The following is a 24520-nucleotide window of genomic DNA, read 5'->3' on the forward strand; positions in this document are numbered from 1 at the left end:
CTGACATTTTGATAAAGTTTCCAACCAATTTTCATCAAACTTTGTTACTTTAAAAATTCATGAGGAGATAACCAACAAGGTCCTACTGTATAGCACAGGGAACTCTACTCAATATCTTGTAATAACCTTTAGGGGAAAAGAATATGAAAAAGAATATATATATATATGTATATGACTGAATCACTTTCTTGTACACCTGAAATTAACACAACATTGTAAATCAACTATACTTCAATTTAAAAAAAATGCTTTTTAAAATTGGAAAAAAAAATTCATAAGGTCTTTTATTCTCAAAGTGCTCCATTTTACGTGTTACCCTGAAAGATAATGCTATGCATGAAATAACTCATATACCAAAATCGGATAGGTAAAACAATACTCCCGAATTATAGTACATGATACGATTTTTTTTTTCAAATCACAGATGTTGCTAAAAGGGGGGAAAATGTTCTTTAAAATTCTTCATCATGAATCTTTTTTTCCTGCAAATCCTTTTTTTTTTCCCTCTCTACAAAGGCAATGTGAATGGGGGCAAAAGAAGACAAAACTTGACCTTTTGTGATCCCAGCATTAATGGGTCTGTTCATAATTCAATCTATGTGTGTGTGGGAGCATCCATGTGGAAACATAGAGGCCTGAGAGACATAAAGCCTTTCCCTTTAAACATTATCTGACCCTATCAGTCCCATTCACAAAAGAAGGCTTACGTATGCATATGTTGAAAAAATGCACCATCTCATTGTGCAGCAGAAAGCCTACACATTCTACTCTTCATTCTCTGTAGAAATGCAGCACGGAAGTGACACTTGTACAGAATTTGGGAGAGTGACAAATGAGCAGAAGGTAGCAAAAAAAAAAAAAAGAGTATTCTGGTGAGAAAAAAAACCAAACTTCTGAAAGAATGCAAATGCACACCTGTCTATATACATAGGCTTTTTTGCATAAGATGTAGGGCATTTTGGTCATTCATGCAACCCTTGAATTTAGTTGAATTCTCAAGATGATTTAGAGTAAACAAAATATTGTTCTGTTTATAATCATTCTAAAATGTATACCTATCAAAGTTGTACACTCTGAACCATACATTGTGAATACTGTACTTTATCTATTATGAATGACTCTTTGAAGAGCTCCTGGTTTTTCTAGTGATGAGTTCAGCTGTTGGCCTGAATGCTATGTGGCCCGGAGTCCATATATGTTAGTGAGGAGACTCCAGAACACTTTATACTGAATTGTCACTTGAAATCAGCACAAAGGGTGGCAGCCTCCATGCTAGGAACATCATCTTGGCATGCAGCATATGGGATAGTCTCGAAGCCGGGTCAGTGCTTAAACTTAAGACCAAGACACTTTCTAATTTACAGCATAGTTAAGAAGAACCAGAAAGGGGACAGGGAGATAAAAATGGGTGTTTTAAACTCCCTAAAGTCTCTTACTTGGTTCAGGCCCAAGGGTACAATGTTTTTCAGGTTAAGAAGTGAACATAATCAGACTTGACAAACGAAGGCTAGAAAAGACATAGGAATCTGTGAGCAAAATTAAGTATCTTTTAATCTTAAAATTAAGGATGAGCTGCAGGTAACCACAGGAAAACTGAAGTACCATCTCGTATTCCAATCACTTCCACTACTCCCAACTTTCTAATAGATTTCCAGACCCCTTCTGAGATGGAAGTTATTTTGGAAGATCTATATTGTTTCCAGCCAGGGGTCACTTATGTGCTGCCTTTAGGCCTATTTGAGTCCAACATCCCCATCAACTCATGGGGGAAGGGGTGATTGAAAATAGAGACATTTAAAAACATCTTTATAACTCATCTGGCAAGAGGGGTATGACGATGGCAATAAGGATGATGTCAAGTATACTTTTGGAGGAAGCAATAAGAATGCACTTCACAGACCTCTGGCTACAGGAGCATAATTGACCAAGGGTCCAAGCTATTATGCGCTTACACCCATCACCAGGTTGGCACCAATGTCCAAGGATACTAAAGCAGGTCCAACCCAGGGAGTCACAAGACTCCTCTGATGGACAACTTTGACTCAAGGATACGTCAGCAGCTTTGCCAAACCCTCCTTAGACTGCACAACAGTCTAGGATACTTCCACCCAGTCTTCCCTTCCTCTCTCCTTCACTCATGTTCAAGCCTGCATTTCAGTCTGACAGGTCTCCCAGCCTTACCTAGAGCTCTCCCCATTTTCTCTCATGGCATTTCTTCTATTAAAATCCATACACATTAAAAAAAATTCCATCCTGGTGTCAACTTTTCAGAGAATCTGGAATAACACACTTTTAAACTGACAAAAAAATTACACACAGATTTCTAGTAGACCATTCCTAAAAAGCTTGATACAGTTCAACATATACCATCACATCGAAGTAGTCTCGTGATGCATACGTTATTATTATTCCCAGTTTTCATGTGGAAAAATTACATGAAATAAAATAAGATTTTAAGATAAAAATACAGACAGCAGATACCTAAATCTAAATCTCAGATTTCACGATGTTTACTTAAGGTTTTGAAATATGTCTAGAAATATAGTATTTTGTAAAAAAAACTGTGGGCAAAATTAAATGTTGGCGTAATCTCCCCATCCCCATATTTTTCATTTCTTTTTACCATCATGATTTCACATCTCTGTATATGAATTAGGCACAAAACTTGATGCCACTGACTTACGCATCAAAATTAATAAATCACTTTCAAATTAATGATATAAAAATTATTCTCATAGTGTATGGAATATATTTAGAGGTTCTTACACACATGCATTCACACCCACACACACAATCAATATTCCCTTCACTGTGTGATTTTTGAAGCAAACAAAAGGCATTTGGAGTCAGCTGATCAAGCAAATATGTGACCAAATAAAGCCCTTTGCAGGAGAAAAAGTGATGTATATAGGTACTAAAGAAACACTAAGATGATAATAAAGGAGTACCAAATAAGCATTAATACTGTTGGATTTTCCAGAAAAAATAATTTTCATTTCCAGCTTTGGTAAGAAGGTGGCATTAAAAATGATATTTTTAGCATAATGATCATTTTCCTGGGCCACTTCAAGTTTCCAGTTCCATTGAAATTATAGTTTTGCATAAAATATCAACAAGCAAAATAATTACAATATTTAAAATGCAGAAAATAGTTCATCTATTCATTCTTTTAGCTTATTTCTATTTGTTCTCTAATAATTTGTTATTATAGATACAATTTTAATTATACTAATTCAACTAGAGATTTTTATTTGCATTTCCTAAAGTTGACGATATCAAGATATATGATAGATTCATTTTAAACTTACTGTGAAAATGTAATAAACTGTGATAAACAACATTTTTCAATTGGATAGAGGACAATATCTTTTAAATCTAGAACCAACAACCTAGTTTTTAACTTGTTACTATTAAGTGGAATGAGTCAGAACTATAATTTAAAAGTATACAATTGTTATTTGTTATATCTTAGAAAAATTCAAGTTGAATTTTTCTTATGAAATATTTCCTACTGAGATTACCAATCAATGTTTATAATATAATCTTTAATACTGCACATATATAAGCCCCAAATATTAAGATAGTCTCTAACTTAAAGAATTGAATTCACTCAGGAAAATCTGATGCATTATACTTGTTCATCTATTGTAAAATACATAGTTAGCAAAGGAGATGCAATTACCATGATAAGAAAATATTAAAACCCTAAAGCTTGGATAGATTTCCTTGCCAAAATGTCAAAAGAGAATTATATGAAAGTTTAATTTTTAAATATTCATGCTATCTTATTCTTTGAAGTTGCTTATAGATTTTATTTACTGACAGTAGTACATGGAAATTAGCAAATTCATGATCTTTCCTCAGAAAGATTAAATGCTTTTGCATTCCAGGAAACTACATGAAAATCATTTTTCCCTTTTGTCTAACACCAATTTTGTATTATTATTTCATTTATGGAATATGCTGTCAACTTCACAGCATGAGCTTTGGAGAGAAGAAGCCTTGCGTTAATAGTTCTTTACAATATTGCCTGCAGAATCTTATGATTAGTTCACTTAGGCTTGACATTTATAAACTACAGTTTTTCCTTGATAAGAGATAACATTGCTAGCATTTCTAAAATTCAGAAAAATAATTCTATTCCTAGAAAGTCAGAAAATAAAAATAAGATTTTATTATTTGTTCAAAGTTCAATAAAATTTTAATGTTTTTCCTATGTTAGCATAGTCCATAATTTCTAGATTCCAGTTGCATGGAATAATTTCCTAATTTAGGAAATTTATGAGGAAGTATTCATAAGTAGTTTTCAGAAAATTATAATATGATTTATTCTTTCAAGCATATAACTATTTTTCAAGCTGCCTATATCAATACAATGATTTCCAGTTTTGACCAGTTTTTTCATTATGTTTTATCAGATAACCAAAGTTGGTTCACTACCAAATCAAAGTAAAATCTGCCTTAATTTTAAAATTAGTATTTATTGTAGTTTTACAATACAACTTAAAAAGTAAGTTCCTTACTTCTTCTTGTGCCTTATGGTGTTCCTTTGCTGTCACTGAAAGAATGACTTTTTCGGTAATTTTCCCTTTCTGCTCATCCACAGCCAGATTCAACTAGAGAAATAAATAAATAAGTAAATGACATGAAAATAGGCACCTATTGACACCTAATAGCAATGTTTATTCAAACAACTAATTTAGCATAATCATGGAAGGTGATTTCAAATGAATTTGGCCCATACGTATGTGAAAATGAATTCCATTTAGATTAAATAAGTCGAAATGTTTTTATATTTAAAACACTTAACACTATTTTTCACTTCCACTTTTATTGTTTTTAAGCTTACTAAAATACGATTTGGGAAGGGGTCCTAAATTGCAGACATTTGACACTGATGAATACCTTTTAAAAGCATTTTGTCAAAATTAACATAGCAAAATTTTTTTAAATTAGGCTGATATTCCTATTCAAATCTTTCATTGCCAGTAGGGAATAAATTGGCTGCTGTTATGTCAGGATAAGAATTCAAGGAAATAAACCAAAAGCAAATGTCAATTCACTGTCGAATGGTTCAAAATGATTCACAATATTTCACAACAAAGAGTAAGTTTTACCTTAAATACCAAACGGTTACTTCCAACCTGCTCCATGAACAGAGCCAGATAGAGGTCTTCTACTACTGCTGTAAACCCATGTTATAAAAAGGTGAATGTGGCTCATTCTATATTTCTTTATAAACAATCCCCACCAAAACAAAATGCTATTTTCAAAAAAGGGAAAAAGCTAAACTCACACAGTAATATTCACTCAGCAGATTGGTATTAATAGGAAGAAAGAAAATAACAGCCTGATACAGAACCTTCTGAATTGGAATATTTAACAATTCTTAAGCAATGGACGTGCCACGCAGTATCCCCTTATTGAAGATTAAGAATGAATAAGGACCATGTTTTTTGTTTTGTTTCTTTTGTTAATGCTGTTGTTATTTTAAATAGGCTTTCTCAATTGTATGCCTGGCAAATCATGTTTGAGTTAACATGAATCTCTAATCTATACCCTGCCTGAAGACCCACTCCTATACTTGGGATAGAATGGGAGTGGGGGTCAACAATATAACCTCCTCAATCTACCTATTCTTATATACTATAAGAATAGTATCAAAACTGTGAAGTCTTCATCTACTCATATGTGACACAGCTCAGTTTATCAGAGATCCTGTTTTGGGAGAGGAGAAAAGTCTAAGGAATCCTTAGGTGATCCTAATGATCAACTTAGATAAGGAGTTGACAAACATTTCTATAAGAACCAGATAGTAAATATTTAGGCTTGGGGAAAAGGGGGACAGACAAGTCTCTTTTGCAATTACTCAACTCTGCCCCCATAGCATGAAATAGAAAATACATAAACAAATGAGCGTGGCTATGTTCCAACAGAACTTAAAAACAAAAAAGAGGCAGACTGAATTTGGACAGCAGGAAATGTTTGCAAATGTTTGCCTGTCCTAGACAGAGAACCACTGAAAACAAGTTTTAAAAAAAAAAAAAAAAAAAAAAAAAATGTGATATACATGATGACTACAGGTATAATGCTATATGGCATATTTGAAAGTTTGGGATAAGAGTTCACAAAAAAAAAATCATTTTTTTAAACCATATGAAATGGTAGATGTTAACTAAGCTTACTGTGGTAATCATTTCACAATATATAAAAGTAAAGTCAAAAAATAATTAAAAAATTTTTTTAAAAAAGTCAAGTCTGCTATTCACCTTAAACTTACACAGGGCCATATGTTAATTATATCTCAATAAAAACTGGGAAAAATCATCATGTGAAGCTATTCTTAGAATCAATCTCCTCAAGAAATATTTTTTCCTGTGCTAAAGTAATACAGAAAATGTAATATTATAAAATGTCAAATATCAAACTCAACTTCCACACAAGGAAGCCTATGTGTAAACTGTGGCACAACGTACTTGTGTCAAGTCTCTATGATTATTTCTTTATCAGGGGAGTCTCATTTATCAGGGAGGATATGTGAGGGAGAGTGACTGGGGAATATTCACCAAGGTCATCTTTTCTTCACAAAGTTAATTTCCAATTGCAAAAACATTCAGAGCAGATCTTTTTTGAAAGGAAGCAAAACAGAACAAAAACAGAGCTATAAAACTCTTTGGTGCCACTGCAGTAGGTCCGATTCAATGTGGTCTCCCAGGACCATGACATGTAGAACTGCTTCCAAGTAACTCTTTAAAAGGTAGGAATTCTTTACCTATAAAACCACTACAGTTGGAAAAATCACCTCATTCTAACACTCAACTTCTAGCACTATCCTATTCTACATAAGCTGAGGGAAAAACATATCAACACTGAAAAGCATTATATGCATAGTACCAAACAGAGAACCCAGTAAGATATTGAAAAATAAATTGTCAACAAAACATAAGGATACATACATGGGGCCTTTTCTGAAAACAGCCTAGACATTCAAAAAGAGAGATATCTTAATACAATCATTTAGAGGAAATTATTGAAAGTAAAAAGTCAAATTAAGAGAACGCATTTTCACTTTGAGGTATTAATAATATGCAGTGCAAACAGCATCTCTCCCTCAAATTCCAGACACAATAACAACAGTAAGATTCTTCTCTCCTGTCACTTTGGAAGAGAACATCCTGTTTCTTCATTAAGACAAAACTAGATGCTTTTGATTTGCTGTTCTTAAAATATATGAAATAATTTTTTGTCAATGGGCTTGAAATTTCTGAGGCTAATTTTCATGTATAAAGAGGTAGACACTTCAAATTAAAAATCAAAACAAACAGGAAGGATGAACCTTGAGGGCATTATCCTAAGTGAAAAAAGTCAGATGGAGAAAGATAAATAGCACATGATCTCACTTACATATGGAATCTTAAACAAGAAAAAAAGCTCATAGATACAGAGAACACTGGTGGTTGCCAGAGGTGGAATGGGGGTTGAAAGGTGGGCAAAATGGATGAAGGAAGTCAAAAGGTACAAACTTTCAGTTATAAAATAAGTAAGTCATGGGGATGTAATGTACAGCATAGTGACTACAGTTAATAATAGTGTATTGCGTATATGAAACTTGCTAAGAGAGTAGATCTTAAAAGTTCTCATCACAAGGAAAAAGTCTGTAACTATGTATAGTGAGGAATGTTAACTAGACATTGCAGTGATATTTCTCAATATACCTCAATAAAAAAACAGAAAGATGGCTAAAATTTGTATATAACTATGAAAAGCCAAATCTCTACCAAACAGGGGAGTGGAAAATCAAGTTGCTTTTTTCTAACTACATCATGCCCTTTTAAAATGTGAGAAAACACCCCCAAATATTTGTGATACACATCAAAACTTACCAAGCTAAATAGGAAGGTTTAATTCACCATTTTCGCCAGAGCTTGCTACTAAGAGTTTAAAAATATGTAAGTAACAAACAATGGCTATCCTAAAGTAGGTTAAAGTTGGCTCATTCAATATTAATGGTAACCAGAGAAAAACAGACAAGAGACTACTCAAAGACAGTAGCAGATATGGAAGAAACAAGGAACACAATGGCTCTGTCAAAGAAAAATGAACAAAATGATTCAAGACAATGGTCTGGTTAGAGAAACAAGATTAAAAAGGAGTAAGTTCACCTCAAACAATTTGTTTAGGAATTAAGAAAAGAAATCCACAAAAGTATACCTGAAACAACAGATTCCAATGAAATGATTTCTAGTGGTTGTTACCTTTTGGACTATATTTTACATAAAACTATTAATGCTAACATAGCAGACATTATACTTTCTCTAAAGCCCTAAAGGGTCATAGATTACTAATGTATATGTAGTTTTATACAAAACATATGGCCCATTGTGACTATAATAGAAAGTACTCTTAATTTTGAGGAATTCTTCAAACATTTGCTGGCTCAGGAAAGCTCTACTATGGACATCCTAGAGAGGAAAACAGGCTCAAAACCTCCTGCTGGAGAAATACAGACAGAACAGCAGTAATCTCATTTTATGGTATCATTAACATTATATGGCTTTTCTGTCCTGTTTTTTTAACTCCCTAGAAAAAATATTTTAAGGCATATTTATGAAAATCATAAAGACTAATTGTGTAAAAAATTTAACATGATATTAAGATAAAATAAAATTTTTTTATAGGAGAAAATAACTCTAAAGTAAACGCTAGAGTCTAGTTATTAGTATTTTTAGAAAAGCTACAGTAATCAAACACTGGTATGTTCTATCTAATTCATATTGACATTCCAGATAGGTACCAGCCAAAGAGGGAAGAGTCTATTAGTCTAACCAAACTGTCAGTGCTCTGAACTGTAGTTCTGCATGCAGTTTTCTCTGTATTCTCCAGAAAAGCAGTTAAAGATTTAAATGTGAAGCATATGATATGTGTTGTGTATAATGTTCTTAATAAAGCAACATAACCCAAGAAGAAAACTGAATCTATCTTTCTATCAAAAATCTTTTTGACCAGTAAATATTGATCTATTAATAAATTATTTGATCCATATTTTACATGCAGATCAATACAGGCAATACAGTTTAGCATAAACAACAGGACAATCAGCCTTCATATATATTGACAAGTTTCCCAATGGTCTGTTAATATACAAAAGACTGGGACAAATTACTTATTTATATATACAAAACATGGTTATAAAGACCAGCTGCAGGTATTTTTTTGAAAAGTGCATTTTAATAAGGTCCTATTCAGTTAGGGAACAAATGGGGAAGAAGTAGTTTGCACTACAGAGTTTAGCGCGAGAGCTTTCTCTTTTTCTAACCACGAAATCAATCATTTGTCCAGACTGTGGGAGTCAGAGTTAGTTACTGAAAAGAGCTCCGTACATAAACAAGTCAATAACTCATTGTGTGTTATTGTCGAGCTGAAGAAGTCGGCTTTCAAAAAGCTGCCCCTGCTTCTCTCAGAATGAATGTCACTGTATTCAGAGACTGGGAGAGAGTCCTTTGTTTCCAGCCATTGCTGGCTGCCATTTATGTATGGGAACAGGAGGTGGCTGCTAGGACTGCGGGGGAAGACACTACTTGGTATCACGGATGTCCAGAAAAAAACTCTGAATTTTGTCAACCTAAATAATTTGTACGTGGAAATGCATTAATGGAATTGTTAAAGAGTGGCCACACACACAAAAATTGATAAAGGAATTAAACGATAATGAGTCTGTATCATGTTAAATTGGATCAGGCTGATATTTTTAGTTCCCTACCTGTCAACAAAGACGAAACCAAAGTATAGGCAATGGTTTGAAAAGTTCAAATGTACAAAATCAAACTGATAAACAGGTCAACATGTCAAATCAATGCTATCCGTTCCTGCCATAAATATTAAAGGTGGGAGAGGCGGAAGATGGCGGAAGAGTAAGACGCGGAGACCAGCTTCCTCCCCACAGATACATCAGAAATACATCTACACGTGGAACAACTCCTACAGAACACCTACTCAACGCTGGCAGAAGACTTCAGACCTCCCAAGAGGCAAGAAACTCCTCACGTACCTGGGTAGGGCAAAAGAAAAAAGAATAAACAGACACAAAAGAATACGGACGGGACCTGCACCAGTGGGAGGGAGCCGTGAAGGAGGAAAGGTTTTCACACACTAGAAGCCCCTTCGCAGGCAGAGACTGCGGGTGGTGGAGGGGGGGAAGTTTCAGAGCCTAGGAGGAGAGCACAGCAACAGGGGTGCAGAGGGCAAAGCGCAGAGATTCCCGCACAGAGGATCGGTGCCGACCAGCACTCACCAGTTCGAGAGGCCTGTCTGCTCACCCGCCGGGGCGGGCGGGGCTGGGAGCTGAGGCTTGGGATTCGGGTCGGAGCCAGGGAGAGGACTGGAGTTGGCGGTGTGAACACAGCCTGCAGGGGGTTACTGCGCCACGGCTAGCCGGGAGGGAGTCTGGGAAAAAGTCTGGACCTGCCGAAGAGGCAAGAGACTTTTTTTTCCCTCTGTTCCTGCTACGCGAGGAGAGGGGATTAAGAGCGCTGCTTAAAGGAGCTCCAGAGGCGGGCGCGAGCCGCGGCTAAAAGCGCGGACCCCAGAGACGGGCATGAGACGCTAAGGCTGCTGCTGCCGCCGCCAAGAAGCCTGTGTGCGAGCACAGGTCACTCTCCACAACCCCCTCCGGGGAGCCTGTGCAGCCCGCCACTGCCAGGGTCCCGGGATCCAGGAACAGCTTCCCCGGGAGCACGCACGGCGCGCCTCACGCTGGTGCAACGTCATGCCGGCCTCTGCCGCCGCAGGCTCGCCGCGCACGACGTGCCCCTCCCTTACCCCCGGCCTGAGTGAGTCGGAGCCTCCGAATCAGCGGCTCCTTTAACCCCGTCCTCTCTGAGCGAAGAACAGACGCCCTCTGGCGACCTACACGCAGAGGCGGGGCCAAATCCAAAGCTGAACCCCAGGAGCTATGCGAACAAAGCAGAGAAAGGGAAATCTCTCCCAGCAGCCTCAGGAGCAGCGGATTAAATCTGCCCAATCAACTTGATGTACCCTGCATCTGTGGAATACCTGAATACACAACGAATCATCCCAAATTGAGGAGGTGGACTTTGAGAGCAAGATTTATTATTTTTTCCCCTTTTCCTCTTTTTGTGAGTGTGTATGTGTATGCTTCTGTGTGAGATTTTGTCTGTATAGCTTTGCTTTCACCATTTGTCCTAGGGTTCTATCCGTCTGTTTTTTGTGTTGTTTTTTTATTTAAAAAATTTAAAAAAAAATAACTATTCTTTTATTTTAATAACTTTATTTTATTTTACCTTTATTTTCTTTTCTTTTATCCTCTTTCTTTCTTTCTTTCTACTTTTTCTAACTTTTATTCTGAGCCGTGTGGATGAAAGGCTCTTGGTGCTCCAGCAAGGAGGCAGGGCTGTGCCTCTGAGGTGGGAGAGCCAACTTCAGGACACTGGTCCACAAGAGACCTCCCAGCTCCACGTAATATCAAACGGCAAAAATCTCCAAGAGATCTCCATCTCAACTCCAACACCCAGCTTCACTCAACGACCAGCAAGCTACAGTGCTGGACACCCTATGCCAAACAACTAGCAAGACAGGAACACAATCCCACCCATTAGCAGAGAGGCTGCCTAAAATCATAATAAGTCCACAGACGCCCCAAAACACACCACCAGATGTGGACCTGCCCACCAGAAAGACAAGATCCAGCCTCATCCACCTGAACACAGGCACTAGTCCCCTCCACCAGGAAGCCTACACAACCCACTGAACCAACTTTAGCCACTGGGGACAGACACAAAAAACAACGGGAACTATGAACTTGCAGCCTGCAGAAAGGAGACCCCAATCACAGTAAGGTAAGCAAAATGAGAAGACAGAAAAACACACAGCAGATGAAGGAGCAAGATAAAAACCCACCAGACGAAACAAATGAAGAGGAAATAGGCAGTCTACCAGAAAAACAATTCAGAATAATGATAGTAAAGATGATCCAAAATCTTGGAAAAAGAATAGAGAAAATGCAAGAAACATTTAACAAGGACCTAGAAGAACGAAAGATGAAACAAGCAATGATAAACAACACAATAAATGAAATTAAAAATACTCTAGAAGGGATCAATAGCAGAATAACTGAGGCAGAAGAACGGATAAGTGACCTGGAAGATAAAATAGTGGAAATAACTACTGCAGAGCAGAATAAAGAAAAACGAATGAAAAGAACTGAGGACAGTCTCAGAGACCTCTTGGACAACATTAAATGCACCAACATTCGAATTATACAGGTTCCAGAAGAAGAAGAGAAAAAGAAAGGGACTGAGAAAATATTTGAAGAGATTATAGTTGAAAACTTCCCTAATATGGGAAAGGAAATAGTTAATCAAGTCCAGGAAGCACAGAGAGTTCCATACAGGATAAATCCAAGGAGGAACACGCCAAGACACATATTAATTAAACTGTCAAAAGTTAAATACAAAGAAAACATATTAAAAGCAACAAGGGAAAAACAAATAACACACAAGGGAATCCCCATAAGGTTAACAGCTGATCTTTCAGTAGAAACTCTGCAAGCCAGAAGGGACTGGCAGGACATATTTAAAGTGATGAAGGAGAAAAACCTACCACCAAGATTACTCTACCCAGCAAGGATCTCATTCAGATTTGATGGAGAAATTAAAACCTTTACAGAAAAGCAAAAGCTGAGAGAGTTTGGCACCACCAAACCAGCTTCACAACAAATGCTAAAGGATGTTCTCTAGGCAAGAAACACAAGAGAAGGAAAAGACCTATAATAACAAACCCAAAACAATTAAGAAAATGGGAATAGGAACATACATATCGATAATTACCTTAAATGTAAATGGATTAAATGCTCCCACCAAAAGACACAGACTGGCTGAATGGATACAAAAACAAGACCCATATATATGCTGTCTACAAGAGACCCACTTCACATCTAGAGACACATACAGACTGAAAGTGAGGGGATGGAAAAAGATATTCCATGCAAATGGAAACCAAAAGAAAGCTGGAGTAGCAATTCTCATAACAGACAAAATAGACTTTAAAATAAAGACTATTAGAAGAGACAAAGGACACTACATAATGATCAAGGGATCGATACAAGAAGAAGATATAACAATGAAAAATATTTATGCAACCAACATAGGAGCACCTCAATACATAAGGCAAATAATAACAGCCATAAAAGGGGAAATCGACAGTAACACATTCATAGTAGGGGACTTTAACACCTCACTTTCACCAATGGACAGATGATCCAAGATGAAAATAAATAAGGAAACACAAGCTTTAAATGATACATTAAACAAGATGGACTTAATTGATATAGGACATTCCATCCAAAAACAACAGAATACACATTCTTCTCAAGTGCTCATGGAACATTCTCCAGGATAGATCATATCTTGGATCACAAATCAAGCCTTGGTAAATTTAAGAAAATTGAAATTGTATCAAGTATCTTTTCTGACCACAGCACTATGATACTAGGTATCAATTACAGGAAAAGATCTGTAAAAAATACAAACACATGGAGGCTAAACAATACACTACTTAATAACAAAATGATCACTGAAGAAATCAAACAGGAACTCAAAAAATACCTAGAAACAAATAACAATGGATACATGAGGACCGAAAACCTATGGGATGCAGCAAAAGCAGTTCTAAGAGGGAAGTTTATAGCAATACAGTCCTACCTTAAGAAACAGGAAACATTTCGAATAAACAACCTAAACTTGCACCTAAAGCAATTAGAAAAAGAACAAAAAACCCCCAAAGTTAGCAGAAGGAAAGATCACATCAGAAATAAATGAAAAAGAAATGAAGGAAATGATAGCAAAGATCAATAAAGATCAATAGCAAAGATCAATAAAACTAAAGATCAATAAAACTAAAAGTTGGTTCTTTGAGAAGATAAACAAAATTGATAAACCATTAGCCAGACTCATCAAGAAAAAAGGGAGAAGACTCAAATCAATAGAATTAGAAATGAAAAAGAAGTAACAACTGACAGTGCAGAAATACAAAAGATCATGAGAGATTACTACAAGCAACTATATGCCAATAAAATGGACAACCTGGAAGAAATGGACAAATTCTTAGAAATGCACAACCTGCCAAGACTGAATCAGGAAGAAATAGAAAACATGAACAGACCAATCACAAGAACTGAAATTGAAACTGTGATTAAAAATCTTCCAACAAACAAAAGCCCGGGACCAGATGGCTTCACAGGCGAATTCTATCAAACATTTAGAGAAGAGCTAACAGCCATCCTTCTCAAACTCTTCCAAAATATAGCAGATGGAGGAACACTCCCAAACTCATTCTCTGAGGCCACCATCACCCTGATACCAAAACCAGACAAGGATGTCATGAAGAAAGAAAACTACAGGCCAATATCACTGATGAACATAGATGCAAAAATCCTCAACAAAATACTAGCAAACAAAATCCAACAGCACATTAAAAGGATCATACACCATGATCAAGTGGGGTTTATTCCAGGAATGCAGGATTCTTCAATATATGCAAATCAATCAATGTGATACACTATATTAACAAATTGAAGGAGAAAAACCAAATGGTCATCTCAATAGATGCAGAGAAAGCTTTCAACAAAATTCAACACCCATTTATGATAAAAAGCCTCCAGAAAGTAGGCATAGAGGGAACTTTCCTCAACATAATAAAGGCCATGTATGACAAACCCACAGCCAACATCATCCTCCATGGTGAAAAACTGAAAGCATTTCCACTAAGATCAGGAACAAGACAAGGTTGCCCACTCTCACCACTCTTATTCAACATAGTTTTGGAAGTTTTAGCCACAGCAATCAGAGAAGAAAAGGAAATAAAAGGAATCCAAATCGGAAAAGAAGAAGTAATGCTGTCACTGTTTGCAGATGACATGATAGTATACATAGAGAATCCTAAAGATGCTACCAGAAAACTACTAGAGCTAATCAATGAATTTGGTAAAGTAGCAGGATACAAAATTAATGCACAGAAATCTCTGCATTCCTACACACTAATGATGAAAAATCTGAAAATGAAATCGAGAAAACACTCCCATTTATCACTGCAACAAAAAGAATAAAATATCTAGGAATAAACCTACCTAAGAGGACAAAAGACCTGTATGTAGAAAATTATAAGACACTGATGAAAGAAATTAAGGATGATACAAATAGATGAAGAGATATACCATGTTCTTGGATTGGAAAAATCAACATTGTGAAAATGACTCTACTACCCAAAGCAATCTACAGATTCAATGCAATTCCTATGAAACTACCACTGGCATTTTTCACAGAACTAGAACAAAAAATTTCACAATTTGTATGGAAACACAAAAGACCTTGAATAGCCAAAGTAATCTTGAGAACGAAAAACAGAGCTGGAGGAATCAGGTTCCCTGACTTCAGACTATACTACAAAGCTACAGTAATCAAGAGAGTATGGTACTGGCACAAAAACAGAAATATAGATCAATGGAACAGGATAGAAAGCCCAGAGATACACCCACGCACATATGGTCACCGTATCTTTTTTTTTTTAAACAATGAAACATTATTTTTGCCTTTAGATTAGCAAAGATTTTTTTAAAATTTTTTTTATTTATTTTTGCTGTGTTGGGTCTTCATTTCTGTGTGAGGGCTTTCTCTAGTTGTGACAAGCGGGGGCCACTCTTCATCACGGTGCGTGGGCCTCTCACTATCGCAGCCGCTCTTGTCGCAGAGCACAGGCTCCAGACGCGCAGGCTCAGGAGTTGTGGCTCACGGGCCTAGCTGCTCCGCGGCATGTGGGATCCTCCCAGACCGGAGCTCGAACCCGTGTCCCCTGCGTTGGCAGGCAGATTCCCAACCACTGCACCACCAGGGAAGCCCCTGGTCACCTTATTTTTGATAAAGGAGGCAGGAATGTACAGTGGAGAAAGGACAGCCTCTTCAATAAGTGGTGCTGGGAAAACTGGACAGGTACATGTAAAAGTATGAGATTAGATCACTCTCTAACACCATACACAAAAATAAGCTCAAAATGGATTAAAGACCTAAATGTAAGGCCAGACACTATCAAACTCATAGAGGAAAACATAGGCAGAACACTATGACATAAATCACAGCAAGATCCTTTTTGACCTACCTCCTAGAGAAATGGAAATAAAAACAAAAATAGACAAATGGGACCTAATGAAACTTCAAACCTTTTGCACAGCAAAGGAAACCATAAAGAAGACCAAAAGACAAGCCTCAGAATGGGAGAAAATATTTGCAAATGAAGCAACTGACAAAGGATTCATCTCCAAAATTTACAAGCAGCTCATGCAGCTCAATAACAAAAAAACAAACAACCCAATCCCAAAATGGGCAGAAGAACTAAATAGACATCTCTCCAAAGAAGATATACAGACTGCCAATAAACACATGAAAGAATGCTCAACATCATTAATCATTAGAGAAATACAAATCAAAACTACAATGAGATATCATCTCACACCAGTCTGAATGGCCATCATCAAAAAATCTAGAAACAACAAATGCTGGAGAGGGTGTGGAGAAAAGGGAACCCTCTTGCACTGTTGGTGGGAACGTAAATTGATACAGCCACTATGGAGAACAGTATGGAGGTTCCTTAAAAAACTACAAATAGAACTACCGTACGACCCAGCAATCCCACTACTGGGCATATACCCTGAGAAAACCATAATTCAAAAAGAGTCATGTACCAAAATGTTCATTGCAGCTCTATTTACAATAGCCAGGAGATGGAAACAACCTAAGTGTCCATCATCAGATGAATGGATAAAGAAGATGTGGTACATATATACAATGGAATAGTACTCAGCCATAAAAAGATATGAAATTGAGCTATTTGTAATGAGGTGGATGGACCTAGAGTCTGTCATACAGAGTGATGTGAGTCAGAAAGAGAAAGACAAATACCGTATGCTAACACATATACATATGGAATTTAAGAAAAAAAATGTCAAGAAGAACCTATGGGTAAGACAGGAATAAAGACACAGACCTACTAGAGAATGGACTTGAGGATATGGGGAGGGGGAAGGGTAAGCTGTGACAAAGTGAGAGAGTGGCATGGACATATATACACTACCAAACGTAAAATAGATAGCTAGTGGGAAGTAGCCACATAGCACAGGGAGATCTACACTACCAATATATAAAACAAATAAAGGCAACATGAGTTCCCAGATATAACAACTACTTATTACAGTGCCAGTCAATGTGTGTGCATGGAGGGGATTTTATGAAGACAGAAAATGGAATGTCATGTAAAAAATTGTTTTGGATTCTGGATTTTGCTTTTATTCCTGTCATAAATTTTATTCTAACCTTTGATTCCACCATAATGCTAATGGACATATATACACTACCAAATGTAAAACAGATAGCTAGTGGGAAGCAGCCGCATAGCACAGGGACATCAGCTTGGTGCTTTGTGACCACCTAGAGGGGTGGGATAGGGAGGGTGAGAGGGAGGGAGATGCAAGAGGGAAGAGATATGGGAACATATGTATATGTGTAACTGATTCACTTTGTTATAGAGCAGAAACTAACCCACCATTGTAAAGCAATTATACTCCAATAAAGACGTAAAAAAAAAAAAAGACATATCAACCAAAAAAAAAATATTAAAGGTGATTCATGGAACTCTGACATGGGGTTTTTGATGTGTGTGTGTGTGTGTGTGTGTGCGCGCGCACGCACGTGTGTGTGAATCTCTTTAAGAAATGATTTCATGTGTCAACACTTGTAATGTTAAAGAAACTTGAACTATTTTTGACTTAAAATTAATTTAAATATCCTTTAGAGTTGAACTAAACCTAAAAATCATGATACAAATATTATACTCTTATTTCATCTTAATGTTTATTAAAAACCTACTATTTATTCAAAATCAAGCTAGGGACTGTGAAGAAGCACCAGACCAGGGTTCAAGGTTTATAATTAGGCTGGGCAAATGAAAAATACACATGGTCTGTTTAATAAATGGTCCTCATGGTGGGGCGGGTAGGGGTGGTCTCTGAAATCTTTAAACAAACGCTTAGCTCTTAATTAAATAAAGTTGGTGTTATAGGCAAGGAGAGAGTTGGAACCTAGAACTGAATCCAGTTGATTCCAAATCACCTCACCAATTTAGAAAATCACAGAATTAAATAATATAACATGCTGTCACATGCAACAACGGTACTAGACATTTTTCTAGGTAGAAATAGGTTAATAGCAAAGTGTGATATGGTTGAGAAGACAATAAATTAAAAAACAATAGAAAGTGAGAAACAATATATGGCAGAAGGTAGATCATAATTCAAATGGAGGTATAAACAATACAATCTATAAGTATAAAGGGCAAAAATATTATTGGGCGATGGAGCGGTTGGAGACAGAAAGTCAAAAAACGATGGGCAGTACCTAGCTAGGAAAAGAAGTGATAATATAGAGCAATATTATTAATTAATATTACTAATTAGTCATTAATTACATGATAAAATTTGTTCTAAATACAATCAGTGATTGCTTTGACATGACTTTGGGAGGGAAAGGAGAGAAAACTGAGCCTTAAAGCATAAGCAGAGAGAAAGGACATAGCTGATCCAAGTGGGCAAGTCTTGGCAATGGTCTGAATGGAAGGAGTGACAACAAGGACTAGATGGTTAGTGTAACCTAATCTATTTCTTTTCTTTCTTTTTTTTTTTTTATATAGCAGGTTCTTATTAGTTATCTATTTTATACATATCAGTGCATATATGGCAATCCCAATAAGGTGCTAGTCCTATAGTAAGGGCATAATGGAGGACTCAGTACTTAGCTTTCCCTTGGCTCAGCCCCATCCTCTCAAGCTATATATACTTAACTCAGTTCCAGTCTTAGACCTGGACCTTAAGAAAGTCCTGACCTAGCCCCCGCTTCTAACAGGGTTATCTCACTTAAATCCCTTCTACAAAAAATTCAAGAGTGCCACTTTTACACTTGGGGAAAAGAGCAGAATCCTTAATTCAAAACTAGCTGCAAATTCTGTCTCTGCCACAAATTAGTTGAGACATTGGGCAATAGTGATGGTTCATACAGCCCAGGCCTTCCAAAGCCAGGGATTCCTCTCCCATCCTTGCCAATCCTTTGAACAAAAGCTACCTTTACCAGAGCCTGTAGCTTTTTTTTTTTTTGCGTTATGTGGGCCTCTCACTGTCATGGCCTCTCTCGTTGCGGAGCACAGGCTCCGGACGTGCTGGCTCAGCGGCCATGGCCCATGGGCCCAGCCGCTCCGCGGCATGTGCGATCTTCCCGGACCGGGGCACGAACCCGTGTCCCCTGTATCGGCAGGCGGACTCTCAACCACTGCACCACCAGGGAAGCCCCAGAGCCTGTAGCTTTTTGAGGTCAGTTTGTTTAAAAAGAGAATTTAAAAAAGAAATCTTCATAATATTTAAAAACCAGCAAACACTTCATAACCATTTTAAAACAGTAATATTTTAAAATATTTATAGTTTGTTTAAAGGAATGTAAAAGAGAATTCTCCATAAGAGCTTACCTTCCATTTATTTAACACTTAAAGAAACAAACTACTTTTAAAATCTCCTTCCTTTCCTGTTTTTTAAAAAATGTAATCATAAACAAATTTTAGCCTTTCCACATTTGTGGGGAAAGTGGTGCTGAGTTAGTCCTGAGTTAGTAGCCAGATTATAAACTTTCTGCCTAAACATTCTATCACAATTAGGAATGCCACATGCCCTAAATCAACTCAGCTTGCCCTGTCAGACTGACTCTCTATGCCATTTCTTCCACCATCATGTGCAGTTTTGGAGGGACTGTGCTACTTTGGCCAAGAGGTAGACCCCTGGCCTCCCCAGACCAACCAGCCTCTCTTCAGAGATACAGAGTCATGAGGGGAACCATACAGAGACACAAAACAGCTGGAGAGAATCTGTCCCACTAATAGCACTCTGAGGAGACTGTCCCTTAAATCCAGATGTCTGGAGTTGTTCCAGTTCTTTCTACAGCCCCTTTGTTTGGTCTTTCCTTGAATTCCATGTGCTACCACCTGCCATCCCATTAAATTCTGTTTCTGCCTAAGTTAGCCTGAGACACACCCCACTGATTGCAACTAATAAACTCTAATAGATATGTCATATATGTCCTCACGGTAAATGCAGCATTACTTTAGAAGATCTGAATGAGTTTCTATTCCTAGTAACTAAAGGTATCCCACTCAAATCTCTTAATACTATGTCCTTTGGGTATTATAATGGGTAATGTAACAAGAGTAATGGTTTAAAGATTATGCTTTTCTTTTTGGCCTTTCCACGTACAAGACTGCCCAAACTATTGCCGGTATCCCTAAGATTTGTCACAATGATATTGCTTCTGTCATGTACAGCAGAAATGTGCAACAAAACAATATCCCTGCATATAAGACTGTTGCCTTGAGAAAGGATCTGCCTTTCAAGAAAACCCTTTACCACCCGCCATTAGCATATAAACAGCTAAATTTAGATGACTCAGCCCATAAATTTCCCTTTGTAAATAAGAGTAATGACTGACTGCTATAGGCCTTTGCTGGAATCAGGAATAAGATACAATGTAGGAACAAAATTAAAGCCTACCTCCTTCTGTCCTAGAGGAAAAATTGGAAGAAGTCTCAGAGAGAGAAGCAAGAAAGTAAAATAGCCAGAAGAATCAGGTCTTAAGTTCCCCTCTTTTAGGGTGTGGCTTCGGAAGGGAGACAAGTGTCAGGTAAGCGGAAACAATCCTTGGGCAGAGGGGTCTTCTGTTCCCCTCCCCTCAATATGGACACAGGGAGGAAACTGTCCTGCAGCAACTTAGGAAACAACCAGGTTGACAAGATGACGTGATACCCGCAGGCAGAGGGAGGCCTGAGGTTTAACTCTCCTGAATCACCCTTGGTTTCTGTGTCTTGTGACGTGGAAGTGTCTCAGTGAAGTCTATCACAGGCTATTCACATAGTGAGGAGAGGTTGCTCTGTAGTGAGAGAAGCACCACAAACCACTTGAGCCAGGGCCAAATGGGTGTCTCAGTCAGACTTTGGAGGGCTATCAGTCAAGTTTAGGTTGGATCATCCAGGAAGCACCACCTGAGAAAGTGCCTGGGCCAAGAGAATGAGCTGTAAGTTCACACACTACAGGCCAGAAGAGCATCCAGCAACTAGGTGAACAAGGGACATCCTTCCACTGGCGAGCAGCTGCTGTGCCAACATGTACATTCCAATGGGCCAGCATGAGGTCAGGGGCCCCTTACCCCGGTGCTTTAAGGATCTGAAAGCCACACAACCTCTTCTTCCATATACTACCTGAAGGAAACCAACAGGAGAGTCTGAGAGAAATAATGACCTAAAATAACTATTTAAATGATCAGATCAGACTAAGCTTTGAACTGAATTGGACATTCAGTTATTTTCCCCCCAGATCCAGTGGGCAAGAGCTCAGGAAGAAAGTAATATTTGTGTCAGAAAATAACTCAGAGTCATTTAGTAGTTATTTTGCACACAAATTGTGTCCACACACGTGAGAGAATCTGTTTATAGACTAAGCCAAGGAACAAAGGCAAAAACAGTATTTATAAAGCAAAGGAGAGAAATAAAACACAATCAGACTATACATTTTGGGGGGAAATTGATAAGCTGGTAATTACTAAATTGAGTAAATCAAATAAGGGTATCAAGAAAACCATTTTATTGTTTATGGATTCTTGAAAAAAACTTCAGAGTTCATCTGAGAAGCATTTATGTGGCAGGCTGCTTCTGAATTATGTCTACTTACCCTACTATTTTTGTTAGACCAGTCCTGCGCCATTTCCCACACTAGAATGTTTCATTATTTTACACAGAGTAATGAACTGCATTTTTTCTCACCCACTAAAACAGCTATCTGAATCAGAGAGCTCCTTGAGAACCATAGTTAGGATTCTGGAGCCCAGAGAGGGTAAGTCAGATGGGCCTCTATCCTTCTAGAACAGTGTCTGAACATGTGTTAGGCTGGGTGCGATACACCTTACATCTCCAATAAGCCTATTTTCAATCATTATTTCCCACAGTAATGGGGAAAACGTCCCCATCAATCCTTTGTCACCCAACTTTGGTCCAGTCTCATTTGTGAAGCCCACTCTGGCTTTGTCTTCCCCTCGTGTGCATGTATGAGCCAAAATATACTGCCATATCCTATAGATGGTGCCCCTTCCTCTCTCCCTTCTTTCACTCTTTTATCTAGTATATTTACTGAATGGGAGTGCGGATACAAACAACGCACTGTACTGGTTCCAGTGACACAAATATTGATTAGGTGCCTCTGTACCTTCAGAGGGCTAACAGTCCATTGAGAATTACACGTCCACAGTCAGCATTTCCCTAGTTGTTTTCATTATGTTTGTTCCTGGGGTAAGGTACCATGTCTTATGATTCTTTTATACCCCCTAATAAATAAACCATAACAGGAAGATAGCAGACATTCAATAAGCACCTGTGATGGATTAGTGATGGATGAAAATCCTCAAATTGTAAGTACTTTTATTTTTCATTGGACAACTGTTTCCTAAACTATGTGCTGGGTATTGTGATATAGGGATTTTGCAGTCCAATGATCTTCCTAAACACTAAGTTAAACCAAGACAAATGGGTTTCTTTATAGCATAGCTCCTAGGAGGTTTTAAGATAAATATGAGATTACATGAGAGCACCTCGGGATGTCCAGCAAAATATACTTTCAGGTATGTGTCAAGAGACCAGCGATTCTCAAGTTGGTCCTGAAAGTTGAGGAGTTATTCAAGAGTGAGTACAAAAGTGACTCAGTACCCAGACACAGGGAGCACAATTCTGTCCATCGTCAGCATGGCTCAACCCTGTCTGCTGTGCTTCCCCCAAACTAATCTATAATTCTCCCATGTAATTTGCTTGAGCCTTGAGGAAAAAATCCCCTAATGCATCTAAAAACTATGACCAATAAATTTTTGGAAAAAAGGAGAAACAGTAAAACTAGTATTAAATCATACCTTAAAACAAAAATCACTAAAGCAGTGTATCACACTGTGTACCCTGACAGATGATAGAACTAAATATCAGGCCAAAATAGACACAACTTATATACTTAGGGCTTTATTACATGTTACATGTGATACAAGTCTAAAATCTCTTAGTCACAATTACAAAATTCAAAAATTTCTGAAAACTGAGTTTTTTTAGAACTTATCAGGTAGCAAAACCTAGCAAGGACTGATTTATAGACATTACTTATATCACTTAGTGTGAATGTTTTACTGTGAAAATATTAAAGTACTTCAGTACAGGGAACTGTTTCAGACCCCACTACAGTTTTTATACACTATATGGTCTATGTGCTACATTACTTTCTAAAATCCCAAACATTATGATTTCCAAAATACATCTAGCCCCAGAAAGTTCAGAGAAGGGGTTGTGGTCCAAATTTCAATTCAAAAAGGAAAGGGATGGATTTTGTAAGTAGTATTGTAATGAACAACTGACTAACATTTTAGGAAAATATGTTGGATCCATTTTTTTACTTTAAACACTTTTAGTGACTTAAAGATTTAAATATAATTATAAAAGTGCTGGAAGATAATATAGTTGCATTTGTAGAGTCTGAAAAGAAAATGTCTCTCTAAGTCTTACATGGATAGATTTAAGTAAATGAAAGTCTTAAACTTCTGTATCTCATAAAGGAGCTTTAATAAAATCGAAAAGCAACAATATACTGAGAAAATATTTGCAACATGACAATAGGTTAATATCCTTAATATGTAAAGAACAATTTTAAGTAGACTAAAAAAATAATTAAGAAAAAAATAAACACCAAGGAAAATAAGAGCAAAGGAAATGAACACTCAATTCATTAAAAAAATACAAATTGCCAAAGAAAACATACACATAAAGTTCAATATTACTACTAATAAAATAATTCAAACTAAAACAATGAGATGATGTGTTTAACTTACTGACTGGTCAAAAAGTTTTTTCAACTGATAAGGATTAGTGAATTCAAGGAATACTGAATACAGGGAAACTGGTGCTTTCACGTATTGCTAATGAAAGCATAAATGTTACAGCTCATTAGAAGAACCTTTGGCAATGTATATCAAACCTTTAAAATGTGCACAACCTTTTATCCGAACATTCCACTTCTAGGAATTTTTCAATAGGAAATAATTATGGATATGCACCAGAAAACTGACTAAAATGATGACAAAACATGCTTTGCAACAGTAAAAAAAATTGCATGCATAAATTTCAAAATTAAAAAGATTAGTAAAATAAAGCTTTTGACTAGAATATCATCATCCATTTAAAATAATGCTATGGAATATTTAATAATGGGAAACGGTAACAATATACTACCTGAAAAAATTGTCTCAGAAAGTAAATAAGGGAACTTCCCTGATGGCACAGTGGTTAAGAATCCACCTGCCAATGCAGGGGACACGGGTTCGAGCCCTGGGCTGGGAAGATTCCA

At 37.1% G+C, this 24520-nt stretch overlaps 1 protein-coding gene across 1 annotated transcript in view; it reads right to left on the minus strand.

Annotated features, from left to right (window-relative positions):
- Positions 1-24520, minus strand: part of DCDC1 (doublecortin domain containing 1) — a gene marked incomplete at both ends in the record, with an annotated part of 430017 nt that overhangs the window by 219959 nt on the left and 185538 nt on the right. The window contains one exon of the mRNA XM_082844001.1: positions 4524-4616. Within this exon, the coding sequence (XP_082700127.1) occupies positions 4524-4616 (93 nt within the window). The remainder of the gene's footprint in view (positions 1-4523; positions 4617-24520) is intronic.

Source organism: Leucopleurus acutus, assembly GCF_964270905.1.
Source record: "Leucopleurus acutus genome assembly, chromosome: 8".
Classification (NCBI taxonomy): Eukaryota; Metazoa; Chordata; class Mammalia; order Artiodactyla; family Delphinidae; genus Leucopleurus; species Leucopleurus acutus.